Below are 26800 nucleotides of genomic sequence, written 5' to 3' on the forward strand. Positions count from 1 at the left end.
TCTGTCCACGGCTCTCTCTTTCTCTCCCCCTGCACGACGCAGCCTCCTTCACCTTCTCCGGCTCTTCTACCCGTCTCCTTTTATTTTCCTCCTGGTGGAGAAAGAGCAAATAAACAGACCAAACAAATTGTCTTTTTTCTTTGTGGATATGTGTGGGTCTCTTTTCGCAGGCTGTAAATAATTACAATCTCACGGGGTTTCCTGTATCCTCTTGAGCTTTAACACATTTCTGTTGTTTATCTGTTTTCTGTCTCTCCGCGTCTTATTTGTGACTGACAGACACACCAGAAGAGAAGCCGACAAGCAATAGGCAGCAGTGTAATCTGTGCTTCTCCAAAAGCCCTCCTCTCCCGGTCCTTATCAGGAATTGTGTGCCAGGAGAATATAAACAACAAATGCCCTCCGTTGGGATAAACTGCTTATTTGCTGAAGCTCACAGAGGACTCGGCGCCTGAAACACATTGTTGACCTTCACAACACAGAACTGTTTATACACTCGAAAGCTGGAAGTGATGTGGTGGTATTTACTTACCTCATTGACTGCTGGAGGTCCATCAAGTCGGTTAATGAGTTTACAAAGAGTTACATAAAATGTAACCAAGCTCGCTTTAGCTCTAGGCTACCAGAGGTAGAACTTCTCAGACTCACTTTTTGTTTGTTTTGCTTTTTTTGTTGTTGAAAACTTAATAGAGGTGAAGGTTTCCTGTCCAAGCTCTTGTGCATCTAAAGAGGATCCTAAAGCTGAAGGACAGTTGTAGAGAGAGTGTAGTTTGGGTTAATCATAATCGGTTTTGTGATATTTAGTAATGTCATGTTTCCCTAATGCTAACCGCGTATTTCCTGTAACGAACTGAGGTGGCAAGATGGCACTTATGAACAGAAACCGTTCAGACGGCTAAAGCCTCATTTCATTTGTATGATTTGTTCTGAAATATTCCAGTAGGGGGCAGTGAATCGAGGGTTGAAGTTTACCCACCAACTTGACCCGCCTCAAGAGGAAGTTAGAAAAAGTTTAACCTCTATGAGCTGGAAGGGTGAAACATGAATGTGACCCCTTTAAGATAATTTTCTGTTTGTCTGCATATGTTCTTTACATCTAATGGCAAACTGAAAGCTCCTGCCACAGATTGAGGGTGTTGAGGTCAGCCCACATATTTTACACCCCTGATCCTCGTCAGGAGGCCATCAGTCACAGACGCAGAGTGAGCTGTAAGAGTGAGACGCCATTGCAGATTCAGATAATGATACGAGGAGGTTGCAGAATAATTTTTTTGCCTGAGGATGGTTAATAAGCCACGCCCCATTTGGTTCCACAATCCCATCTGCATGCTCTGAGAGCGCACACAGGCTCTCTCGGGGGTGACAAAATGCGGCAATTTGAATTCGGAGAACCAACGTCATTTGCGTCTTCTTCTCCATCCACAGCAGCAGCCATCATGGCTTAGAAATCTTCATGTTTTTTTCAGGAGTAGATTTTTTTTTTCTTTTCAGAAAAGCAGGTAAAAAACAACGGTGGACAGCAGAAGTGTCACTAAATATTTGCAATTTGCAGCGCACCAACTCAGCTCTACATAACTCAAATTAGTTAATAGACAATATAAGAATTTATTCATTTTTTTACAAATTAGAAACTTGTAACAATGATTTGAATATTTAACATATAAGGTGAATTTATTTTAGCGTTTTAAATGTGCTTTTACAAAAATCAATTAACTTTAAATGCATGATCTCTTTGACCATTTGGCCAAATTAAATCAGTTTTTAATTAATTCATTATTGCACAGTTCATAGCTGTCAGTATAGCTCACATGTACATAATGAACCGAACAGATTCATCTCCATCCACCTCGGATTTGGACGGAGGCGAAACATCCGTGATTTGTGGCTGTTTGCAGTTCAAAGGAAACAGGAAGACACCTGAGACTCAGAAGTGAAAAAGTGAGATTTCTGTGAAAATAGAACAAAATAAAAACTATCCAGGACTAAACGTTTCAAGACGGGTTCGTGTAAACCAGTTCGTCCCGGTGGCTGAGAGTCGTTAAGGGCTACAGGAAGCTCGACTCCTCTGTTCAGACTGTTCTGTCTCTGACGAGAAGGAGTGAAATCACAAAAAAAAAGTAAAGTTCCTTCTCCACGTTTCCTCCCTGGCTCTCTTACAATTGTTCATCCGACTCCTCGCTCTCCCTCTCCTCCTGCAGGGAGGACAGTGTGAGGACTGGGCTCGTATGTGACACGGGGGACATGGGAGGCGACGGAGAGGATGAGGAGGAGGAAGTTGAAGGGGACGCAGCCTCCTGAGACACTCCTTCTGCTCCTCTCGCCTTGGCGGAGCTCCCGCTGCTGCTCCCGCTGCTGCTCCCCGCGCTGCCGGGAGGCGAGGGGACCGCTTCAGACCCGGGAGCTCCTCTAAGAGATGGAGTCTTTCCCCGGGAATTGTCCCTGGACTCCCTCCTCAGCATCTCGCTCTCTCTTCGGCTCCCCTCTCCCCACAGGTCTCTGTCCCGCGTGGGTGAGGAAGCGGCGGAGGACGAGGGAGGCTGATGCTTCTTGGTTTTCCTGCTGGCGTCTCTGAAGCTGGCCAGAGGGGGACGAAGCCGCACGCCGCTGCGAGTCGAGCCCTCTATGGCCTTCTGCAGCTGTAAGATGAGGGAAAAGTAAAAGAGTTTGAATCCCCACGGAGAAGAATCGGGAGGCAACAGTGAAAATATGTGATCAGGAAAGTGAGCATCTGAACAGATGAGGGGTGAGATTTTTATGTATTTCAGTAACTTGATTCAAAAAGTGAAAGTCACATGTCATACACAGGAGATTAGAAGTGAAAATGGAAAAATAAAAACATGCACAATATGAATTTTGCACAATAGATCCCCTTTAAACTAAATTACTCAAATAAACTACCTTTCTGATCATATTCTCACTCACTGAAATGTACTTGTAAAGCATGAGGCACCACAGCTGCCCACAAATCATCAGAGCTCACTCCGATGCCACACGACCACGAAAGGCGACAAAAGAACGATGCGGATAAGCAAAACGGAGTGACTTTACCTCTTTGAGTGCCACGACTCCCACCAGCTTCCCGATGCTGGTGACGTAGGCGTGACTGAGACCCAGCAGGGAGAACAAAGTGTGTGTCTGAGTAACGACAGGGAGGAGGACACACCCAGTCAGTGATAAATAAGATGCGCAGTGACAGTTTTGACCCTGCGTGACTGAACTGCTAAACAATTTGTTTACAGGTAAAACACATCATATGACAGCATTAAGTTCATTTAGCGTTCTCCTGACAGCCTTTTCAGTGAACAGCCTGTCGTACTAAAAGTCTTCCTTCACTTTCCCCCACCTTCATAAAACTGTCAGGAAAAAAAGAGGAATGCACTCCCCACATCATCTCTACCTTTGATACTGAACTTTCAGTTTGTTAACAATTTGTTTCATATTTCTTATAGATTTTGAAAAAAGATTGATTCATTTGATTATTATTATTTTTTTTTATTTTTGACTCAAAAACTTTAAACGTCTCTGAAGCAAACACAGCTTTGCGCAATGTGAAATGCTGCGATCGGTTGGTTTCCACATTCTTTAGTTTTATTTAGACTTTTGTCACTTTTTCACTCGTTTTATGGCAATAAATTGTTCAATCCAAATGCATATTATTTTTCACATATTGTAACTTTCAGCCAGTTTTACTGGAATTTTATCTGAAAGACCAACACAAATCAGCACATATTTATAAAGCAGATGATTGATTCTCAATGTTTTTGTTGGTTTCTTCTTTTTTCTACAGCTAAATTAGTGAGCTTAAAAGTTTATATATAGTGTGACAGATTTATTTTCATAACATCTGAGTTGGTAAAACCCAGTTTTCTCCAAGATAATACCTGCAAATCTTGTGAAGTAAGTCTGAGTGTGGCTCATTACTTTGAATAAAATAACTCAAGTTCACTCAGATTAGATCAAGAACTTCTGTTATATCAAAATCTAAAAATATGTTTCACTTTTACAGGAAGTAATGTGAATCGTATCCAGAGCAACTTATTTAACCTAAGAGCTCCGAACAGGTCCAGTTCGCCGACGTCTTTTCTGTGTTCTGGCACTTATTTGTGATTAAGAAATGTTTTATTTTTTTTAACGTGTCAATTTTCTCTCAATTAAACAGTTTCAATTGACAAAAGAGGAGCTTTGAGGGTTTTTGTTGCCTAAATAAGTTTACTTTTGTGTCCTAAAAGTTGGTGTGAAAATGCACAGCTTTCCTTCATGCATGTCACCGTCCATGGGGTTTTCGCAGCTCTTGCCTTGTGCAACGACGTCCTTTCCACCAGCTGAAACGGGGAGGGGTCTATGCGTATCTCCTCCATGTCGACTGGTTTGTCCAGCTCTTCCTCTTCCCAAGCTTTGATCTGAACCAGCCAATCACAAAGCAGAGAGACACACACAGATTATTGATCAGGACACTGGTTTGTTGGCTCTTTGCTAGCTGTGTGGCCGGTGAATCAGTGTCGTACAGCACCTCCTCGGGGGACATGGTGTCAGTGAGTGGAGGAGGCACGTCTTCCTGAAAGAGAAAGGAGGAACAGATGATGGACCGGCCAATGAGCAGTTTGAGCACATAATGAGATACCCCTGGTGGTTTCAAGGTTTCAGCTGATGCAGAGATGTCAGTCCTTGTTTTACATGCTTCATGCTGCGCTCTTCTCACATTAGTGAGGCTGGCTCATGCTGCCAGGCTGGACTGATAACCCCATCTTTGCTGTCGCTGCCAGCTTGACAGCAGATCACCGATGCCCTGCTGCTTTGAGCTGCCAACGTCAAAGTGATGTGTGTGCGTGTCCGCTGATCTTAAGGAACCTGAGTTTCGGTCTGGCCTGACGAGGACGACGACGAGAAGAGTCTCTGAAGGGTCCTCCTGACAGACGACAGCTTGCGTTTGTCTGAGAACACGAGAGGGAGACGCGTGTCAGAGAGGACAGACTGACGTGTGACGGACGAACTGGTGGAAATGCCGTTTCACCTGATCCTGTGTGGTTGGTGGCCGGCTCCTGGGGGCCTGGGGCCGGGATGGGTCCGTTACATCCTTCTTGCACAGGAGAGACAGCCTGAGGGTTGCAACATGATTAGTTTGTGTTTGGTCAATTTAGGGGCCAAATCAGGTGATGCTAGGTGTTCAACATTGTGTAATTTTCTAATTAGACATTGTAAATGTATTTTTTTTACATTTTGTCCCCTCACAACCACAGACTTCAAAGTATTTCCTAAAGCATTATACTGCCTCAAAATAGTCCAAAGTTGTGAAGTTGAGGGAAAACAATGCATGGTTTGGCACATATTTGCATTCACCCCCTTTCACTGATACCCCTGAATAAAATTACCATAAGAAGTCATCTAAATCAGTGTTAGGTGCATGTTCATTGCATTTTTTTTACAAAATCATTCTTAGATAATGAGATTTTAGTCTGCTCAGTTCTGCCTATTCAGAATGAGCTGTTTTGAGCATCTTGTCCATTTAAATCCAAACAAGCTGCTCCTGGCCACGCCCCCCAACTCAACGTTTACGTTGGGCGTCAAAATGGCTGAAAACACATGCGCAATTATACAGTGAGGCATCTTTAAAAAGCAGAAGCAGAGCCTTCTGCACAACCAACAAGAACGCAGTAAGTGGTTTCAGGATGGTAAGTCAACAGCAAAACACTTGTCTTTTCCAGCAGCCATTGTGCAGCACTTAGAACAGCAATGGTCCGTTCACACCAAACGAGTTTTGAGCATCAGGCGCGACTGGTTTACATTCAAAGTCTGTGTGGAGGCGCATTCAGGGCCGTTGCGGCGCGTTTCTTGTGTCTAGCGTGGCGCAATTTGAACCGTCTGGAGCATTTGACGTGTCAGGAGCGTCCAACGTATCCGACAAATAGGCTGGCAATGGAAAACAACGACTAGAGTGATTTTGATGTGTCTGACGCGCCCTCAACACCCCCTTAACATGCCTCAACATAGACTTTGAATGTAAACCAGATGCACCTGACGTGCGAAATGCTAGGCGTAGCAAAATATGGAGCGTCTGCATCCAAAGTGCACACGTGTCGAACTTTAAGGGTTTGACGCGTTTTTTTGCACATGTAACATGTTTGGTGTGAACGCACCATAAAACCAGCTGACCAAATTGTGCTGAAGCTCCACTTGGGTTGCTAGGTGATGGGCTGGGCTCAGTTTGTGGTTGCTAGGTAACGGCGCAGTACCCGTTGATTGACAGGTAGGATATGGGCTAACTGCAACCATACAAAGACATGGCCTCTCACATAAATTGCCAGGTCTGACAGGAGAGCTTTAATCAGAGAGGCAGCCAAGAGCACTTTAAAAGATTACAAGAATTTCTGGCTCCTTATCTCAGAATATAAATAACTTAAGGCTTAAAAGTTTTGCACAAGCAATGTATTCCTTAAACCTTGTCACTGCTTTCTTCTCCCTCCTCATCCACGAAACTGAAGGACTCCCAGCTGAGTTTGGAGCCTTGGCCCGGTGAACTGGGACCTCTTTCAAAGACTCGTCTTTCTGGAGAGAGCCACCAGTCTAAGACAGCCTGAAGCTCCGTCCTCTCAATCGAGCCAAGAAGGATCATGGATTCTGCAGGAAAGCAAAACATTTTTTTTATAAAAGTATTGACTTTACTCTCATGGCTGTGAGAGGGAAGTTACCTTGGCGGAGCATAAAGCCTGGAAATTGACTAAAGGTGAATCAGACTGAGCTTTATGGAGAGAGCACGGATTATGGCTTGTCTAATACTTTAACACTAAGCCTTTAAAAGGAAAGTGTGGGTCGCCTTACCTTTAGAGTCAACCAGCGGGATCGTTTTCAACGTTGTGCTTTCCAACAGGTGGTTTAATTCCCGAAAAGTGGATTGGGAGGACAGGAATTTCACTTTGCGCACCATGATGTCCTCCACGAAGATATTATACTTGCTGTGAAAAGAAAAGCAGCCACACTACAGTAAACGCCGTGCTTCTTTCAAAGCCTGACTACGCTGAAATAAAAGCCCCAGACGTCACCTGATGTGCCCGAGAGCCAGCTCAGGCAGGTAGGGCAGCTTCTTGACCTGGATGATGGAGTCGTACAGAGACGGCTGCAGACCCTGGGCCACCATGTTGGCCAGGATGACCGCCACCATCATGGGTAAGATGTGGGAGATTTGACCAGTCAGCTCGAAGCAGATTACCGCCGTGGAGACCGTGTGAGTGACGGCGCCCGTCATGGCCGCCGCTCCTATCGCAAACCAGACCAAACCGTGATAAACTTGACATGGAAAAGTGGCATTTAGATTATGAAGGAATTACACATCGGTAACATTTGTTCAAACTATTTAAAAGCATTTATTCAGAGCGTCACATTTTTATCTCAAATTTTTTAACAAGGTGCACCAGAGATAGTTAAACGGTGCGAACTTTTGAAGATTTTAGTAAAAAATACAGATTTGACAAAATAGAAATCTGAAGCATTTTTTAGTGGTACAAATACAAGTAAATTCACCGTCATGAACAAGTTTGTTCACTTTAGTAGATTTTTGCATCTTTGCACATTTTAAATAGTTCAGGTCATTAAATACATTAATTTATTAAGGGGAAAACTATCCTAGCCAAACCTTGTTTTATGTCAAGTGAAGAGTATTTGTGTAGCACATTTCAGCAAATTTATCTGATGATCAAAAAGTTATGATATTTATTAGTCGAAGTGAAATCTGACTGTCTTAATGGCAAATGGGTCATATCACTAAATATAAATATCCAAATAAAGTGTATAAATTCCAGGTTATTTAAAGAAAACTCTAACTTTGCCACTAAACCTCTTGAGACCTGCAAATCTCAGTGCGTAAATGTGAGGAGCAAGAGGCTAACCGATCACAGCGTAGCCTCCTGGCAGGATGCGGTAAACTATGCCATCGAACAGTATCCCGTTCGGGAAAAGAGTGGCCATGATCTCCCCAACGAGGCGGCCGAAAGCAGCTCCTTGAGGAGAGAGATAAGGCACGCTGGTAAAGACAAACTGAACAGAAGCTCAGCGTCAGATACTGCACTCGCGTTACGAAATCCTCTTACCCAAAATGAAGACCGGCATGAAGGCGCCAGAGGGGATAGGCATCGTGGTGGAAACTGCTGACATCCAGAACTACAGGACAAAGGCAGGATCAAGGTGGGATAAAGCCCAGTCAGTCCCAGCAGGTTTACTGGTTTCAATTTATGTCGTTTCTTTGAATGCAACACCTCACACGCGCAGTGAAAAGGAAGGAGAAGATACCTTCATGACGAAGAAGAGGAGAAGGATGAGGAAGACACTGACATGAGGATGCAGCCAAGCGGCGGAGCGGCCGAGGCCGGGGGCAGCAGCCGGGTCGGAGATTTTGGTCCAGGTGAAATTATCAAAAAGAGAGTTGATGCACTCTCTGGGCATCAGCTGTCAGAGCGGAGATATGAAGACAGGAAAAATGGTCAGTAATAAAAGCCTTTTATTACATTAAAGGTGACCTATTATGTTTCCTTGAACAGGTTAGGATTGGTAACATGAAACATGTTCATTGCAGTTTTTGCAGAAAATCCTCATGAGATTTTACTGAGCTACTTTCAGAATGAGCTGTTTTAAAGACTCTTGTCACTTCAAATCCAAATAAGTTGCTGCTGGCCATGCCCCCAACTCAACATTTACGCTTGCCTTTAAAACATCTTTAAAAAGCAGAAGTGGAGCCTCCTGCACAACCAACAAGAATGCAGCAAGTGGTTTCTATATTGTAAGTCAACAGCAAAACACTTGTCTTTTCCAGCAGCCATTGTACAGCGCATACAGCAGTAAAACCAGCTCACTAAATGTGCTTGAGCTCCACTTGGGTTGAGCTCAATTGTGATTGCTAGGTAGCGGCGCAGTGCCGGTCAATGGTAAATCATCAAACGGGAGATTTTTGAAACAGCTCAGTTTCCAGACAAGAGTAAACATTAACTTATTGCTAAGAAAAATGCGGCTAGGTAGTTTTTTTTTTAGAAGTAGAAATCCAATGGAAGAAGAGAAACATGCAAAAAGTGAATTTTGCATCATAGATCCCCTTTAAAGTCTTTCAAGTGGTTAAAACGCTATGAAGCCTAGAGAAAGTGATGTGGTTTCAGTGTCTGGCTGCCCCCTGAACACATTCCTGTGGAGTTGTTTCAGATATGGATGCCCTCCCAGGAGGGAGGGAGAGAGGAAAAAGGAGTGGATGGATGGATGGATACCAACATTTTCAGCATTTCAATCTGTGTTTCTAATACGCACCTAATCAGCCCAACACTCTACCTTTGTGTCTCTGTTTTAGATAGAAACATAGTTAAAAATTAGAATGAAAAAAAGTGAGTTTGCATCTCACCTCTCCAGCCATGAACTGCCCAAACCCAGGAGGAAACGTGAAGGTGGCGATGATCAGCGTCACCGCTCCTGGGTAGATCAAACGACTGCAACGCGTACACAAACACAGACTCATCAGGAGGAACATCGTATTCTCAGATACCAACTGCACTGCACGTCATTTAAATTAGCGTCTGTTTGTAACCAGTGCTGACTGCATGAGTCTCCTGGCGCTGCAGCTCACTTCTCCCTAATGGCGAAGCCTCATGTTCCCTGACTGCATAGTCTCAGAGGATAAGTGAATCTCCCCATTGAGTGAATAACTGAGTGTAAGGTTGTTAAGGCTTTGCTTCTCTCCTGGCCAGTTTTGTGAGACTGATGAGTTTAGAGAGCAGAGCTGAGACACATTACGAGAAAATGGATCTAAATGCACAAATGGTTTCCGTTTTAGGGAAACCATTTCTGCAAGAATCACTGCAGTTTTAGAGCCGAGCGCCGCAGTCATTTGCAGCGCCAGGGAGAGCAACATCTGTACACTATGTGTGTGTGTGTGTGTGTGTGTGTGTGTGGGGGTGCGTGTGTGCGTGTGTGTGTGTGTGTGTGTGTTGGGATCTTACTGTTTGGTTAGAAAGCGTGTGAGAGCTGTTGGTCTTCTCATGAAGAGAACCACCTGTCTGTTTAAGTAAACAAAGAACGCTCCCAAAAAGCCGCAAGAGATCCTAAAACATGAAGAAAACTTCGAGTTTAAACGTCATGGACGAGTTCACCAAGAGTCCAAAGTCCATTTTATAACAACATATTAAGGTTAAATACTCAAAAATATAGTGTTTGCAACAAAACACACATGTACAAGCATTAAAAGCATCCTCACCCTATGATTGCAAATGCCGGTAACTCCTGCAGGTCAAAGGGGAAGTCCATCCTGAAGTTGGTTTTGAATAGAGCTGTGATTGTGACTGAGAAAAGTGGAACAAAAATAATTGCATAACAAAAAAGAGTTAAACAATAGAGACAATTACAGCAAGCAGCTACTTCTCTACTCATTGCTATTTAGAGGACAATTTACACAATGAAGTTTGAAGTGAAGTTTTGATTATAGGGCAGCAAGCAGGGTTAGAAATAGACATGGCAACGCAGCAGCTTCTGAAATTCAAGAGTGATAGTCTAGTGAATATTCAGCTCTGGAAAGAATTAAGAGCCGACCGCACTGAAGCCCATTGACAGCCTCCTGGTTTTTCAATCAAATGTTGATTTCTGAACTCTTCCTGAGTTAAAACATTAGCTTTATTGTTTCTAAATTAATATGAACTCGTTTTCTTTGCATTATTTGAAGTCTGAAAGCACTGCATATTTTTTATTTTGACCACTTCTCATTTTCTGCAAATAAATACCAAATTTTTTGCTTCGACTTTCAGAGACATGTTGTCAGTAGTTCATAGAACAAAAAAGAATTTTACTCAAACATAAACCTATAAAAAGTGAGATCAGAGAAACTGATCATTTTAAGTGGCCTCTTGATTTTTTTTCCAGAGCTGCAGATAAAAAGTTTATTGCTAAATAGCTGAAGAGAAAATGGTGCCTGAGGGCCAATAAGTCTCCAAAACAACTTTAAGGATTTCGAATGCAGCTTCTTCTAAGAGTGCCAATAATAAAGCAGGTCGATGTTTTGTCTGTGTAATGTTTTAGAAAAAAATACCCAAACATGTCCAAGTTTATGAACAAGATTAGCTTTAATGATCAAACTGCATTTAATGAGGTTCAAATATGTGCATCTTTGTAAAAGCAAAGTCTACAAAGTATGGACTTAAAGTCTGTGAAATGTTAAACGTACTTAACCTTTTTTAAATGTTGGCATTTTGTTTCTCAGAGAAACAAACAGCATGATTTAAATACTGGATGGTGCTGCTGAAGTGCTTTTATAGGATGAGCGATGACTTCAAAAGTTTAAGCTTTATCTAAAGAAGCAAATTATACTTAGCTGCCATGCTCAACATTTTTTTTTGTGTGTGAAATGCAACCTCAGCGGTCTTTCCACAGCAGATTGTGTGTTTGTGTGGAGTTAGCTTCTCACCAGCATCCTTGTTCCACACAGAAAGCACCCTGAATATGAAGGCACTGAATGTAGCAGCAAAGTATCCCCGCCAGTAATTCCTCACAGCAAAGTAGGTAGACGTGACCTCAATACTGAACAGCACCCCTGGTGAGGGAGGAGGGAAGGAGGGATTACAGAGAGGAAGAAAATGAGGATGGATGGAGAGGTAATTGGGAGAGGGGAAAGAGAAGGTGAGAAAAGACAGAGATTAGTTTAAAGTAGCAGAATGAGTCCAGAAACTAGTAATTATACTCAACAAGAGTACAGTGGGGAGTTAACAAACACACATATAAAAGTAATTACACTGAGTAGCACACAAACACAAAAGAAAAGCAAAATGAGACATGAAACACAGTGAATTAACCAAAAACAACTGAACATTGTACAGGGACGAAAATATATTTAAAGGCCAGAGTACGCCAGGTTTTGAATTTTTTATGCCTTAGAACGTGTCCAGAAGTTTCATACATTTTGGATAAACAGACTTTTATCCGCCATCCACCATCAGAGAGGCATGTAATCAGTCCCAAATTCATCCTGCAGCCTGACGCTGAGCTTAAATATGCAGCTGCAGTCACATCCAACAACCTTCAAGACGTTTGAGGCAGAGCTCTGCACAAGACAATTGCAAACTACTGAATAATAGGAGACGTTTATTTATACTTGAGCAAACTATTAAAAACTGAGGATTTCTGCTAAAGGTTTTGTGTTTTACTAATTAAGTGAGTAAATCTTTTGTAATTATGGATTTCAAGAAAGCTTGAGTCCAAATTACCCAAGTTAGTTGCAGTAAATTTTCACAATAAAATAATTGGAAAACAAATTGCATTTAACACTCATGATTATAGATAAAACATGACTGATCTGACCTAACTATTGGAATTTTGCCAATAGTGCAGTGATGTGAGGAAATTAGCGCACCTGATTAAATATTTAATTCTTTATTTTAAAATGTTCAAATATTATAACATTTCAGGGGCTATTGAGATCATTACCAGATTCAAAAGCTGCTGGAATTATGTTTCCGAAAGCCTGATGCGGCTCTGTAGAGCTCAAAGTTTGATTTTTTTCTCACTTCAACAACCAAACTAAATGCCTGAGGTTTAAATTGGACGAATGTTTTTCAAAACGACAATGACATGCACCAAGCAGGATGCATCTGTGTGATTTTATTTTCATTTAAATAGATGTAGGTGTCTTATTTTAAATCAGATTTCCTTACTTTTATATGTGTATTTGTATTTTTATATAAAGTAAATTTTCTCCCCTGTGTTGGATTTATTGTCAAGACGCAATGTTTCACCAACACACCGACCAAACACAGATATTCTTACTGTTTTTGATAACTATATAAGAAGATATATTTTAAAGCAAAAACATACCGTATTTTCCGGACTAAAGAGCGTACCATACTATAAGCCGCAGCTACAAATTAAAAAAAAAAAAAAAAGGAAACGTACATATAAGCCGCGCCAGGCCGCTGGTATCTCCGCACTCTCGGTTTTCCATGAGGACCCAGCAGAGGGCAGCAGAGGGCTGCGTCCTAATAAATCTGCTGGATTTACTAAGGACGCAGTTCTCCGTCTCCAAAATTGTTTCGTTCACGCCGAGCAGCGGCTCTATTTCCCTCCTGTACTGCCAGATCGATAATCCTGAACTTAAAAGCTGCATCATATGAGTTTGAAGAAATTTCTCCGTCGTGCCTGCAGCTATAGCATGTGCTTGTTCTAAATGAAAATAAGCACTTTCTTCTTTGATTTCCAATTTTGACTCCCAATGATTCACTTCCTGCTAAAGCGCCCCCTGGTGGTTGAAGAAAAATCAACAGAAAAGCCGCACCGGGATACAAGCCGCATGGTTCAAAGTGTAGGACAAAAGTAGGGGCTATTTAATGAACTTCCAAACAATTACATTAACTTCCTTTAAACTACATAAATATTTTTTTATATTTTACCATATGAGCTTTGTGTTCAGAATCTAAAAGAGTTTTTGTTGTTTTTATGGCTTTTTTATGGTTTTTATGGCAGCACAAAAAAACAAGATTGGCGAGACGGTTCAGAACGAGAGACAGAGTGAAGTTTGTACAGTACCTCCTAGTGGAGTGCCGAAACAGCATCCCACCCCCACGGCACAGCCGACAGTCAGTATATCTGTGTAACCATATGGGTTCTACTGACACAGAAAACAGAGGGAGAGGAGGGAGGTAAAGAGGTGAGACAGGGATGAAAGCCCAGAGATGATACGGGGAGAAAATTAGGATGACAGTTGGAAGTAAGACAGGACAGTAAGTTGGAGGGAAAAAGGAATAAAAGATCAAGGTGGAGAGAACAGGATGGAGAACCACAGGGGTGGGGTGGGAGGAGAACAATGACAGTGAGGGAGCAAAATGGAAGAAAGTGAATAAATAATGCTCACTATAGTGTGATAAAAACTGACAGGGAGAGGAAACAAAGCAGCAAGAGAAGATATAAAGAAAAGGATGCGCAGTGTTTAGAAAAACTGCATCAAATAACAACATCGCCTTCAGATTTAGGTCCATGCAACAAACAGCAGACTTGAAACACTTCAAATCATCGTGATCAACATTGGATTGAACAAAAACTCATATTTTCATTGTTTAGACATGAAAAACAGTCGTGAGAAAAACCACACACACTGTTGCTGCTTCCTTAAGAGAGGAAGTATCAGACAGGTGGAGCTAAATGATCACCAGCAGCTGCCAGCTTCTCATCAGAGCAGAAGTTTTGGCAGTTTGCTAGTCTGTAGGGTTCAGCTGGGTGTTTACACAATACCAGGCCAGGAAGATATCAACAATGACTTAATGAAGCAAGTGTTACTGCCTGAGTAACTGAGAGCATCTGTTTCCAGACGACTTGAAATTTATCATTCAACAGTCAGAAAGGCTCAGAAACTGAAAGCTACATGCCTCATTTAACATCTAAATACAAAACGCTTCCTGGTAAGGATTAAAAAAAAATACTGACAGGTAAGAATCATTTAGGAAAGTAAAGTTTTTTTTTTCTCTAACATGAAAAAATTATTGCTGGCACAAGCTGAGATTTTTCCATTAAAGTTTTTCCCTCATTAATTACTTATTATTACAGTTATTAGTAATAAACTCATAATATTTGGAGGTAACCATTGTATATGATAATCAATACACCTGGCTATTGATTGTAGTTTGGGTTTAAGTTGGCAGCTGTTTGTATACATGAGTTTACAAATTATGAACGGGGTGAGATGCATTTAGAGTAATTTATTTAGAGAAAACCAGAGTCATATACTTCCAAAAGTGTTACAGTGAAATGTTCAGAGCTATTACTGATTAAAGAGGTTAAAGTTTTTATTTGTTCTGTGCCATGTTTACAGAGGAAGACAGAGGTCAAATATCTTATCTGAGCTTCAGATGTTTCTTCAGGAGAGCAAAGCTGTCCGCAGACTCGTATCTGATTGGCTGGTCAGACTTGCCTCCAATAGGAGCGGCAAAACAGGTGGCCACTCCCACCGCACAGGCACACACCAGCAGGTCCTTGTTATGGATGTCACTCTGGGGTTAGGCGTAACACAAACATGCAGGGGCGAGCCAGAACCAGGAGAGTGGGGAGAGAGGGAGACGGGGACACGGGAGATCACTGTTAATACACATGCCAGACATTATGGTCACACTATTAATACAGACACAAACACAGGCGAAGTGTGAGAGAGACAATCAAAACAAAGGCAAACTGGAAGGGGAAAGCAGGAGCTGGGCAGGACAAAACACACACAAACACGGAAAATCAATTACAGGTTTCCCATTTTAAGCTAGCTGGTCAGTCTGAAGGAAACTCAAAGCAGCAACAAAGAGCAGCAACAATCTCTTAATCTCTTGAAATAAACCTTGGTTAAAAGATGCAATTATTCCTGTTCCATTATTTCTAGAAAACTTTATGAGTTCAATTCAAAACTTTACACACATCGAATTAATATTTGGTAGCATTGCCTTTAAACTCTAAACTGTATGACCTGGGTCAAACATTTTGGGTGTCCTTCCGCAATAGCTTCTCACAAGAACTTGCTAGTAATTTTCCCCCCATTCTTCTTGACAGAACTGGTGGAACTGAGTCAGATTTATGGTCAAGTTTATGTAGGAATAAGTTCACAACTTTGGTCACTTGAAAACATTGTCTTTGTTGACTTTTACTAAGAAGTTAGTGGGATGCTTAGGCTAATATGTTGGAATGTTGCTGTAATATTTTTTTACATATGTCCTTTCCTTGTGATGACATCTATTTTGTGAAGTGCACCAGTTCTTCCTGCAGCAAAAACTCAAACAACATGATGCTCCTACCCATGTAATTCACATTTGGATGTTCTTGTTTTCCCCGAATTTAAAGATGATCATTAGGACTAATCTTTCAGGTTAATGTCATCAGGCCACAGGAGAAAGTTAGTGTCTTTGTGCCGGTTGCTTCATCCTTACTGAACCCATATGTGTAACTGTATACTTGTTGTGTTCACAAACAGTTTTTTTACAGATTCAAGAACAGACTCTTCAGTGGGAACCCTGTAACTTTAATGACGATAAAAACACAAACAATACAGAAAACTACAGTGCCTAGCAAAAGCATTGAAAACCCTTGACTCTGCACATTTTGTCACATTAAATTTAAGATTAAGATTAAACTTTATGGTATTTTATTAGCATTTTTGGTGGTAAATCAACACAAAGCAGCACATAAATGTGAAGCGGAAAGAATATGAAGTGTGCACCATCGTGTTTAGGAATGGTTGGCTCAAGCTTTCCACTCGTAGCTTCTTGCTTTTGGGCCAAAAATTTGAACATAAGCAAGCAAACATACATGCCACATTTTTCAAATTAAAAAAACATGTTTCTCGTATTCCTTCTGCTTCAGACTTTAGTCCGTCACATGAAATCCACATAAACCAAAAATCAGTCTGTGGCGGTAACATGACAAAATGGAAAAAAGTTCAAGAAGTATGAATGCTTTTGCAAAGCACCGTACAAACCCGGCGTTCCTCATCTAATTTGGTATTTTGACTGTTTCTCAATAAACTCGCTGATCAAAGTGGAGTTTCTTGGCCAGGGCTTCAGCTTACCTCGTACACGCCAGAGAAGATGGACATGAATCGACTCAGCACCGCCGCACAGATGCTGGCGATGTGGACAAACGGACCCTGGAGGTGAAGACAGCAAGCAGGTCAGAGTTACTGGACGGACTTTCACACAGACCAGTTTCAGTGAAACAAGAGGATCCAGACTGGGACGGGTATCAGAGCAGATAAATCAGTGAGTAATTGCTGGATGTGACAGCTGTCCCGTTACTGTAATGGAGAAAATGAATGTACTCCGTTGAATAATTTGCCTCGGTCCCGTGAGGCGAGGGAGTGAGGGGAAAAATGACAGAAGTTGATTTATTACTCACAGGCTGGAGAGAAAGAGCAGAAAGAGCGGTAGAGAAAGACACGACTACAGGATGATCTATAATAGATGTGTGGTGACAGAGCAATCTTGAAGGTAAAGAGGTTAAGAAGTGGGTCTGTTAACCTCTTTGCCCACTGGCATCCCGCTGCCGAGAGCAGCAGTCAGGCCGATGACTTTAGCTACGAAGGCTTTGAGGGTCAGGTACTCTTTCAGGACTACGCCTCTCAGGATGGTTTTGAGCTCTGGGATGCCAGAACCTGTCAACGAAACACAGAAAACGCCAAACGGTGAACAGAGTACTGCAGCTACGTCTGTAAAAGCAAAGTTACGTTTTTGCTAACTTCAAACGGCGAGACAAACGGAGACAGAGGAGAGGTAGAGAGAGACGGCGAGAGCTAACCGATGGCCTGAGGGGAAACCAGATGACAGAAGAGCGAGGCAAAAACGACGAGGATTATGGGATACGTAACCCAGGCGAGGTACTGCAGCGGCACATTGCCCTTAAGTTCTCCATGTATCCATTTGTAGGCTTTAACACAAAAGAAAAGCAACAACGACATGTGAGAATAAACACGGTAAATATGTGCTGCGGCATGATGAAACCATTATGAAAATACAGATTGAATAACAATAATAATCATGAGAGTAAATGTGACCAGGGATACCTTGTAGACTCTTGGCACTGGCGTAGTCCATGCTCCAGCTGACCAGAGCCATAGTCAAGCCCAGAAGGATCAAAAATATCCAGTCCTCCCCCATCTTCGTCACAATATACCGCCTCACTCGAGCCAAGCAGTCTGGGTCAGAGACATGAAATTATTGAGTCACATTCAAATCTACCGCAAGCATAAACTGATTAAATTACAATTTTGGTAATTGGATCTAAAACGGGACTCCAGGATTATTTTAACATCGAACCTGAAATGATTTGAGTTGTTTGCAAGCTTAGGAAATTTTAAAGAAAGCATAAAATACAAACTAAAGAACGAGAAAGAGTAAATATTAAGGCGTCAAATTTCATTTTGTTGAACCTAAAACAAGACTTTCTGCTCAGCTTTAGTTAAAAAAACAAACAAAAAAACTGAGAAACTCCAAATGAAAATCTAACTTGTTCTCCCTGTTTTTAGCTCCATCCATCTTCTCACCATCTCTGACCAGCTTCTCTGTCTTTTCTGAAGAAGAGTATCAACACAGCATGATGCTGCCACCACCATGTTTCACCCCGGAGACGGTGTGTTCATGGGATGTGCGGTCATAATTTTCCAGGCCATCCTTCCTTCCTGAAACCATCAACATCTACAACTCTTTGAAGAACCTTGGGTAATACGAGTAACGATTATATTTAATCGACTGTACATTTTATTTGAACTGAAATGAATTCAAAAGCACATTTTAATTTACTGATTCAAACTGTACATCGAGTGATGTACAGCCGTGCATTTTGTTTTCCATCCTCCTGACGGTGTCGGCTCCTCGCGGTCATCCTGATATCGGTGGCTTAAAATTCTACCTTAAGTCCTGCTGGTATTAAAGTTCTGTATCACATTTTATGAGCTTATCGTGTGGCATGTAAAATCATAATGTGCAAAGCATTCAGAAACCGATGCTGTACAATAATCTCTCTGTCACGGCAGAGCTGTGCGATTACAGAACTTTGCTTTCACCAAAAACAGACGGCAAATCTGCAAAGCGAAAGCGACGACAACGAGGCTGCAGGTTCGGGAAAAGCCGCCGGCGTTGCTCACCCTGGCATTTGGAGTAGGGCTGAGGCTTCTTGGTGGAGGAGTTGTGGCTTTGATGTGACTCCAAGATGGCAGGGTTCTGATGGAGGTGATGCCGCCGGCCGAGGCCTCTGCGGCCCGTGGCTGAGGTGTTTTCCCCGGCTTGTCTTCTCCATTGTCTCTCTGTCAGCAGGCGGGCGGCCTCCCGTCGGGCGAAGTTTCCAAGCTGCTCCCTGTACTCCCCGTACAGCTGCAACGCAGGGGCAAGACCGAGGGTCACTGAGAAACAAAAAGCACTGCCAAGAAAACCTTCTGTTTGCAGAAAACAGGACGCAGCAGTAAAAAAAAAAGTTGGGCGAAATCCACAAGCCAAGGGGAAACGGTTTTGGAGAGGAATAAAAGGAGATTTGCTAGTGTGAATCCTGGGATTACAAGAAAGAGATGTGGATTTTGTGCCTTGTGTGTAAAGGGATACACATCAGCCTGAATACCTTGACAGACAAAAATAGACAAATATGGCATGGAGAGTGGAAAAACCCCTCCCTGAGTGGAGGAAGAGGCTGAACAAGAGCCCGAGGAGGAGATCCTGGAGGAGAAAACACATGCCACATCTCCTTCTTCCGACTGCGCTCCTGCTTTAACGCCTATGGCCTGGCACACACGCTGGGGCCAGAAAACACGACACCTTGCGATCGGTTTGCAGAGCACTCGTTAAAATCGTAGGAGCCGTAAAAACACTGCAGAGGCTCCGAGCTGCAACCAAACCCCTGCAGATCACATGCATCCCACCACTCAAGCTAAAAAATCATAAGGAGGGCTGGCTGCCACGCATTTCTGTCTCATGTTCACACAGGAAAGGAGAGCTGACACATCCAAGCACGAGGCCCTGCAGGATGCACTCTAAGCTTCCAAGCACATAATTTCCCGATGAAGTCGCAATATGAAGGTAGACGGACAATCTGGGAGCTCATCTGCTGAGAGAAGTTTCAGCCTGACGGGGACAAGTTGTTTAGTTTTTTCTTTAGGAAAGATTGTCTTCTGATTTCCGTCCTTTAACAAACAGCCCCACTGTGATAACTGACTCACTGCAACCACATGACAAAGTGACTAATATAGAAGTTTATAATTAATACATGAATGCACCACATAGCAGGTGGCCATGCAGTTACTGCCGCAGGCTTTTGAAGCCTCTAAATCGTCTAGCGAGTTATTTTAAATCTCGTTAAACACCACAAATCACAAACTGTAATTCGGAACATCAGCTGCATCCCTGACAGGATAGTAGACTCGTCCTCATAAGAGATTACTTACACAACTAGAAATCTCAGTTTTACTTTGGATGTTTTCAACCGTTTTGAAGTCCGGATGCCGTCGGAGTGAAAGCGGTAAACATTTCACAAAGATGCATTGAAGATGAGCTCAGGAGTTTGTTCAGAGGACAAAAAATGAAACATTGAACGTCGTTCATTATTTTGGATCTGGTTTTTATTTCTGTTTTTTTTTTTTTTGGTCTTGTTTTAAATCAGACTAAATGTCTTCATTTTAGATTAGTTAGGATTAACAAAAGTTGTTTCTGTTTGCAAGATGCCAGAAATATCAGGAGACATTCTGGAACAAATATCAAAACAATCTTTAAACAGTCTGGGAAACCCAGATGATGAGCTCTGTAATTTCTGATTAGTTAATGATTAATTCTCTTCATTTGGGTAAACTGAAGGCCCTATGCGGATGTATTATAAGTCTATGTTGTTCCCTGGTATAAAATCTACAGAAATCAGACAAGATATCAGCAGTGAATGTCCTGGGGTACAATTTCCAGATGCATTCAGCAGTTTAAATGCAGTATAAACACCATGGGAATGTCCAGCTGTCTCACAGAAATGAAAGTGTTTTAGTAGAAAATGTGAGCATCAGTCCCAGAACAAAATCAAAAGACCTTGTGAAGATGCTAAGCTGAAGCCGGTCAGACTAAGTGAGTGATTCTCCACAGTGAAATAAGTGAAATATGTGTCACACCAACATGAACTGAGAGGAAATAGCAACAAGGAAAAGACAAGCTAGTTTCTGAATTCACTCTGTTGCTGGACGTGTCCTGCCCCAAAGTGTCCGACTATAATGTCCAAAATGGAAAAACATGAATGCCAGATTTTACGCAGAGCAAAGAAAATCAAATCTATGATAAAAAATTTTATAATAGTTGAAAAACAATCTTTTCTCAAGAAGGAGTTAGCATTGAGAAATAATAAAGTACATTTAACACCTAATTTAACGATGGAGAATTTTTTATTTTGACATAAAAGTCATTAGATAAATGTAAAAATGACTGTTTTTACATTTATGCAAGCAAATTAGAAACATCTCTGAGCAGTGAAGCTTTTTGGAGATAAAAAATAGTTGAATGAAAACTGAAATGTATTGAGCTATTTCTACACCTTATTGAAATAAAAAAAAGAGTCAGAAAAAGACCATTTAGCCCCTTTCAGGGTGAATAAAAGTAATTAAATAAAGTCAGCCTCCGTCTGCATGGAGCCTTTGGTCATGGCGGGTTTTACCTGTTCTTCATCAGTTGTCTTCAGCATGATGTGGCAGCAGCTCTGGTGCTGTCCTGTCTCTCATCACATTCTGCAGACGAGCTCACCACCACCAACACTGATATGCTACACATTAACATGGGAACGCTAATCCATCAACATCATCAAACAGCTGCTGGCACCAGGCGCCACCGAAACCAGGGACAGCGACAACAGGAACCTGCAGGACGAAGAACTACCGGCTGAACATTTTACCTTCTGCTCTGAAACAATGGAAAGCAGGCTGCAGAAGGCTCTTGCATTATGTTGGGTTTTCGTTGGGGAAGTAGTTTATGGTGGAGCTTCACAGCCAGCTGGTTTTGAATCTACTCGACAGATTTGGGTCCTTTTTAAAGAAGTTTGTTGTTCTCTAAAAATCCGATAAAGGCTCATTGAGCTCTTCATCAATTCACACTTCCTCTTGTACCGTGAAGGTACAGGGTTGGCATTTCATACATAAACGACTGCAAATCAGTTTGTTTTTCATGGTAGTTGAGCCTTTTGATGAATTAGCGAGAGCTCTCATATAATTCGGTTTAGTTGTGCTCTTTTTTCTCAAATCTTTATGCAACACCAGGCTTGTTCCTGTTTACTGATCTCTTTCTAATCTCTTATACATGTTTCAAGTTTTCAGCCCTTCTTTAGAGGACAGCATAATCATGTGTTGGAGTGGCGCAGTCAAAGTTCAGAACTAAATACAATTGAGAATCTGCGACCAAACGTCAAAACTTGCGTTCACATTGACGTGCTCTCCGTTCAACCTGACTCGGCTCGGAGAAGACGGTCAGCTTTTCAACGAGCAAAGCTGACCTGCTGTGCTATTTTCCTTCCTTTTCACACTAAAAGCCCCGTCTGTGTTCAGCTATCTCATAAAATCCTGTTCAAATACCCCGAAGTTTGTGCTTGTTACAAGGCAAAGCGTAAAAAAAAAAAAAGAGTTCACTGAATGTGAATACTTTTACCAGGCAGTGTAAGACGTTGAACAAATGAGCCGGTGACAGCGTGAGAAGGCCGCCACAGTCAGGATTTATTCCCGTCTGGTCACTTTGCTTTTCTCTCAGCCTTGTGTGTTCGTTGTGTCAGCGTTTGACCTTGTAGGCTCATTGCACAGTGAAAAACACAGGACCGAGTTGATATCAGTGATTCAGTAACCATTTTGTCTAAATGTTCTCCCACGTCACAGCGATGTTGCAACAGTTTGGCTCTCGCAGCCCCAAAATAAAGTCTCTCTTCTCAGTCATCTTCCTTCACGTATTTGTTTCACTACAAGATTCCCTCATATCTCCTTGTGGTTTTAATAATTTCTCCCTTGAATTTCTCTGAGGAAACATGAAGGCAGCCAGTCGTATCTGCTCACCTCAGACATTTGGACCTCTCATTAGGAGCATAAAGTGAAAGAAAAAAAAAAAACTTTTACAGGAAATGAACTGCTTTGGTTGTGTTTTTGGCAAGTCTAATTAGTGATAGAAAATGAAATATCATGCACTATTCCCCTTAGGCTTACTTATAAATAAAGACAAAGTTTGAAACAATCTCGGAGTGTTTGTTTTGCTGCCAAGCAATCAGATTTTTCCTAACATCTTTATAGGTTTTTCTCACTGATTTTCCAGTCAATTTTTGCATCTGATCATGACAGAATATGGTGCAGTGTGAGCTTAAAACATGAGAAAAGTCACCAGCTGGGTGAATACACAAACCAAGCAATAGAGAAGAAGAAGAAGATTTTTTTTTTTTTTTTTTTGATTTTTAACAAAACATTTATTTACAATGATTTAACAATAAACTTGCATAATAACCAGGTCAATGAAAACCAAATAAAAACAATAAATATTTACATTAGCAGCTTGTTAAAATTTAGTTCTTCCTGATTAGAAATGGTGCACAGTACATCGTTAAAACCCCATAGCTGTATAAAAGCTCTCATATTCCCAGTGGCTCTGTGGAAGCAAAACTCCAGCCTCAGCCTAGCTTTGACGTTGCACTTCCACAGAGCCACGGCATCCAGATGAGGACCAGCCTGGAGAAGAAGAAGAAGAAGAAGAAGAAGAAGAAGAAGAAGAAAACAACAGAAAACATTTTGCAAAGATGTTGCAGATAAATCAGCCTTCAGTTCCACAACCAATTTTTCAATCAAATATGTCCTTATCTCACTTACTTGTGTACCTGAGAGAATACAACAAAACAAAACAGGAGTTTTCTTATTTTAAAGGAAAAATTAGGAAATTGATGGACATAAAAATAAGGTGGTTATGCCCCTCATGGCAGCAACACGTAGAGAGAACAAGAAGTCTGATAACGTTCAGAGCCGTGTTCCCCTCTGAACACGAATCTGTCCAGATCAGATCAATTCGATGGTAATCGATGGTCCTCAGTTCCCATCACTGTCTTCTGCAGGACAGTACATTGACACACCTTCAACCACAGTACTAGAATGTTCTGCGGATGCTGGTAGGAAGTGATGCTTGTTTTCATTTCCTCAGAAAATGCCCAGTGGTGACCATCCAGTGTGTTTTATGAAAAAATACCATTTTCATGTCCGCTTCTATAGATTTATTTGAGAAGCCGAACCAATTATGTCTAAAGCTCAAGACTAAATGTTTGATGATGTAATTTAAATAGTTTTTTTTTTTAGTTTTGAAGTTTACTAGGGTCAGATTTACATGCTCAGAGCAATAAATTAGACTGCCACTGAAAGGTTCATTTAATTAATTGATTTAATTACAGAAACTCGTCTACAGATGCATTACAGATTTCAAGTTCTTATAAAAACTAGATTGCTTCATAAGAGCAGTAACCGTGAGGCTCTACTGTGTGTTTGGAGAAGTCCAGATTGGTTTGATACGAGTCTGTGCTGCTGGTTCTGATGTTTCTCCTCTTTCTCTTGCGATGCTGCAGTTTTATCAGTAAAATATGCTGCATTGCTGGGCAGCAAACCCACTGACCACTGTGGTCTTCAAAGCAGGTGTTGGTACTTCTGGAGGGTGGAGGCGCTGTTGGAAACTTAAATCAGCATCTATGCAAAGCTTTAGAGGATGAAGTTCTGTAAAGTGAACAGCAGCTTTGACCTTGGAGTCAGTAAAACACTAACAGATGTTGTGCCTCCTCAATTCACCACTGACTGCAGAAACTGAACCTCATGCAACTCAAAATTTGTGCCTCTGTGGTTTTGATGTGAGCAATGCGGGATCCAAAGCCATCGAGTAACACAAACTAAAATAACAAGAACAGATTGATCTAAAGTAAAACAGAAACCAGCAGGTTGAGCTTACCGAATTAAGAACGAGCAAGGCAGAAGACGGGAAACAAATAATCAAAACTATGAACTCAGAAATAAATGAAAACAAGCCAAGACATAGCAGACAGGATAAGTGTGACCACCACTGCTCTACATTCTTCCTCCAAATTCTCATTTCGTGATTTCTTGTTGAAATGCAAAATATACTTTAACCTGGAAACAGAATTTAGGATGAGCAGGCAACAGCTCAGTTTTTCTATGTGGTCCACTCAACATATTTCTGATAACATCACTAGTTCAGGAGTGGTTAAACGTGGTAGCGTGGCGACTCAGAGTTCTGGATATGTCTGTCAGTGGTAACTCAGGAAGCACAAACTACAGACCCAAGCCCACACCTCAGGAATCTCTTTCAAACCCTGGCATGGGCTTCACTTCACAATCCTCACAAGGCTTTAATTATCCCTTTCAGCTCCCCAACTTTTCCTACTGCACTTTTTCCTTCCACTCAACTTATTACAAACATGTTTGGATACTGTCTGCCTTGCTTAGCAATGACTTGATGCGTCGACAGTCGCTATCTGCTGTCAAACAATCCTCCCTCTGCTTATGGTTTTTAACATGACGAAATTTGTGCTTCAAAAAGATTTTTTGTGAGTTTTATGTAATATTCTACACTTCAAGAAAAACTGAACTAAGGATTTTCATTAAATGGAAGTGATTATAATCAAGATAGCACAAATAAGTGCTTAAAATATATATATGAATTACTTAATTAAATAACTTTCTTAGTGATAAATTAGTTAGGCTTAAAAATCAAAGTCCTTCAGCCAAAAAAAGCACAGGTACAGGGCAGAAAATAAAGACAAAAATCTGCAAAGGCTCACAGAAAATTTTAAAGATCTTCAGAAATCTTGAACACACGGATTGTTTCTATCCTCGTTTTCCATCATCATGATTTTCCCCCCTTGCTTTCTGTGAGTTCATGCATTTTGTTGACTGAAAGCTTTACCATGTTTATGCATAAAGAGCAGGAAAGACCAACTAAATGCAAGCAAATAAATTGCATCCAGAGCATTGATGTGCGTCCCTTTAAATATGACGAGATACCAAATGATGGCGATTATGCAGACATTGATACTGCGGCTCTAAGGTCTGACTCATTGGAAGCGAGCTGAAAGAAATGAGGACTGACTCAACATTTTGGCGCTGGCGGGAGGCCTGAAGGATCTTTCTGCTCTTCACTTTAACAAGATCATACTTTTCACAAAAAAAACAAAAAACAAAACAACAACCAATAAACCCAACGTGAAAATTAACGCACACAGAGAGAAACTTTGCAGAGTGAAAGAGAGCAAAAGCTCTTTGACCACAACAGGAGCTGCTGGTAGAGGCAGAGGCTTAAAGGGCAGCATGACATTGAGAGTTAATTACACAAAATAAACGTACATTCCTGCATCTCTTATTAGGAAAAGCTGCATATTCATAAGAAACACAGACAAACTTTTCCTCTACGTGTTCGTGAGACTGGCAAATAAGAATCTGCGTGGATTGAAGGTTAACAAGAGCAAAGCCCCGTCCCGTAGCAACGAGGTTAACGATAAAATCTGACCCACTCACTGATCAGCAGATAAGCACACGCACATTCCAAGAGCGTGTGTGTGTCTCCATATGCATACACTAATTAACCGGCACAATAACAATCCCATGGCTCATCCAAACACTGCTCAAGCTGTCATGTTTTAATTAAGGCAAGTCGGAGCCAAAAGGGGGAAAAACACATAAAACCGAACAATGAAACTTTACACCGAGGAACTCAGCAACTCTAAACCACAGAGATCATTCTGTTCACATTAACTTGATAAGATAGATAGATAGATAGATAGATAGATAGATAGATAGATAGATAGATAGATAGATAGATAGATAGATAGATAGATAGATAGATAGATAGATAGATAGATAGATAGATAGATAGATAGATAGATAGATAGATAGATAGATAGATAGATAGATAGATAGAAATGTCAATAAAACTTGATGATTCGTTCAAAAATCAAAGTGTTTGTGGTAAAAAGTTTATACTCTAAGAGGGGGACGTCCAAACAATCTGCCACATGGACACAAATCATCAAGTTGTAAATGGTTGAGGGCCACACAAAAATATGATTTATGAAACTCATTTTTCAGGGAAAAGGATTTGTAAATCCAAAATATCAAAAGGATTTTGTAGGCTTGCTTCATTAAATGATAATAAAAAAAGAAGAAATCATTTAGTTTTCAAATTTTTGCAGGGGTTCGGCTGATTTTTATCATCTTGTTTATTCTGAAAGACAAGCGAAGTCTTTCCTTTAAAATGTTTGTCATATTAAACCAGGTTTAAGAAATGAATCGAGTGCAGATTTGGGT

The 26800-nt window shown here is 41.3% G+C and overlaps 1 protein-coding gene across 1 annotated transcript; it reads right to left on the minus strand.

Moving 5' to 3' along the window:
• Positions 1-1585: 1585 nt before the first annotated feature.
• clcn1b (chloride channel, voltage-sensitive 1b) lies at positions 1586-21655 on the minus strand. The gene is made up of 23 exons (XM_014993005.2): positions 21142-21655; positions 18614-18839; positions 17534-17665; positions 17269-17397; positions 16992-17125; positions 16544-16621; positions 13534-13612; positions 11423-11548; positions 10223-10307; positions 9969-10070; positions 9374-9458; positions 8281-8436; positions 8082-8151; positions 7881-7991; positions 7038-7251; positions 6817-6950; positions 6437-6615; positions 5012-5096; positions 4849-4931; positions 4511-4555; positions 4296-4400; positions 3049-3135; positions 1586-2636 (listed from the first exon to the last, which is right to left on the minus strand). The coding sequence occupies exons 1-23, from the start codon at positions 21166-21168 to the stop codon at positions 2154-2156; spliced, it is 2955 nt and encodes a 984-aa protein (XP_014848491.2). The 5' UTR covers positions 21169-21655; the 3' UTR covers positions 1586-2153.
• Between the last annotated feature and the right edge of the window lie 5145 nt (positions 21656-26800).

The sequence above is a fragment of the Poecilia mexicana genome, unplaced genomic scaffold, assembly GCF_051168715.1.
Source record: "Poecilia mexicana isolate PSO_F unplaced genomic scaffold, ASM5116871v1 scaffold_16, whole genome shotgun sequence".
NCBI lineage: Eukaryota > Metazoa > Chordata > Actinopteri > Cyprinodontiformes > Poeciliidae > Poecilia > Poecilia mexicana.

What these genes read in the sequence shown, in the direction of transcription:
- clcn1b (XM_014993005.2), bottom strand. Translation starts at nt 21,168, where the DNA reads ATGCTGAAGACAACTGATGAAGAACAG. An exon ending in TCCTCTTCTTCGTCATGAAG is followed by an intron (nt 8,152 to 8,280) that starts GTATCTTCTCCT and finishes TTTGTCCTGTAG; the next exon opens with TTCTGGATGTCAGCAGTTTC. An exon ending in CATGCCGGTCTTCATTTTGG is followed by an intron (nt 7,992 to 8,081) that starts GTAAGAGGATTT and finishes TCTCTCCTCAAG; the next exon opens with GAGCTGCTTTCGGCCGCCTC.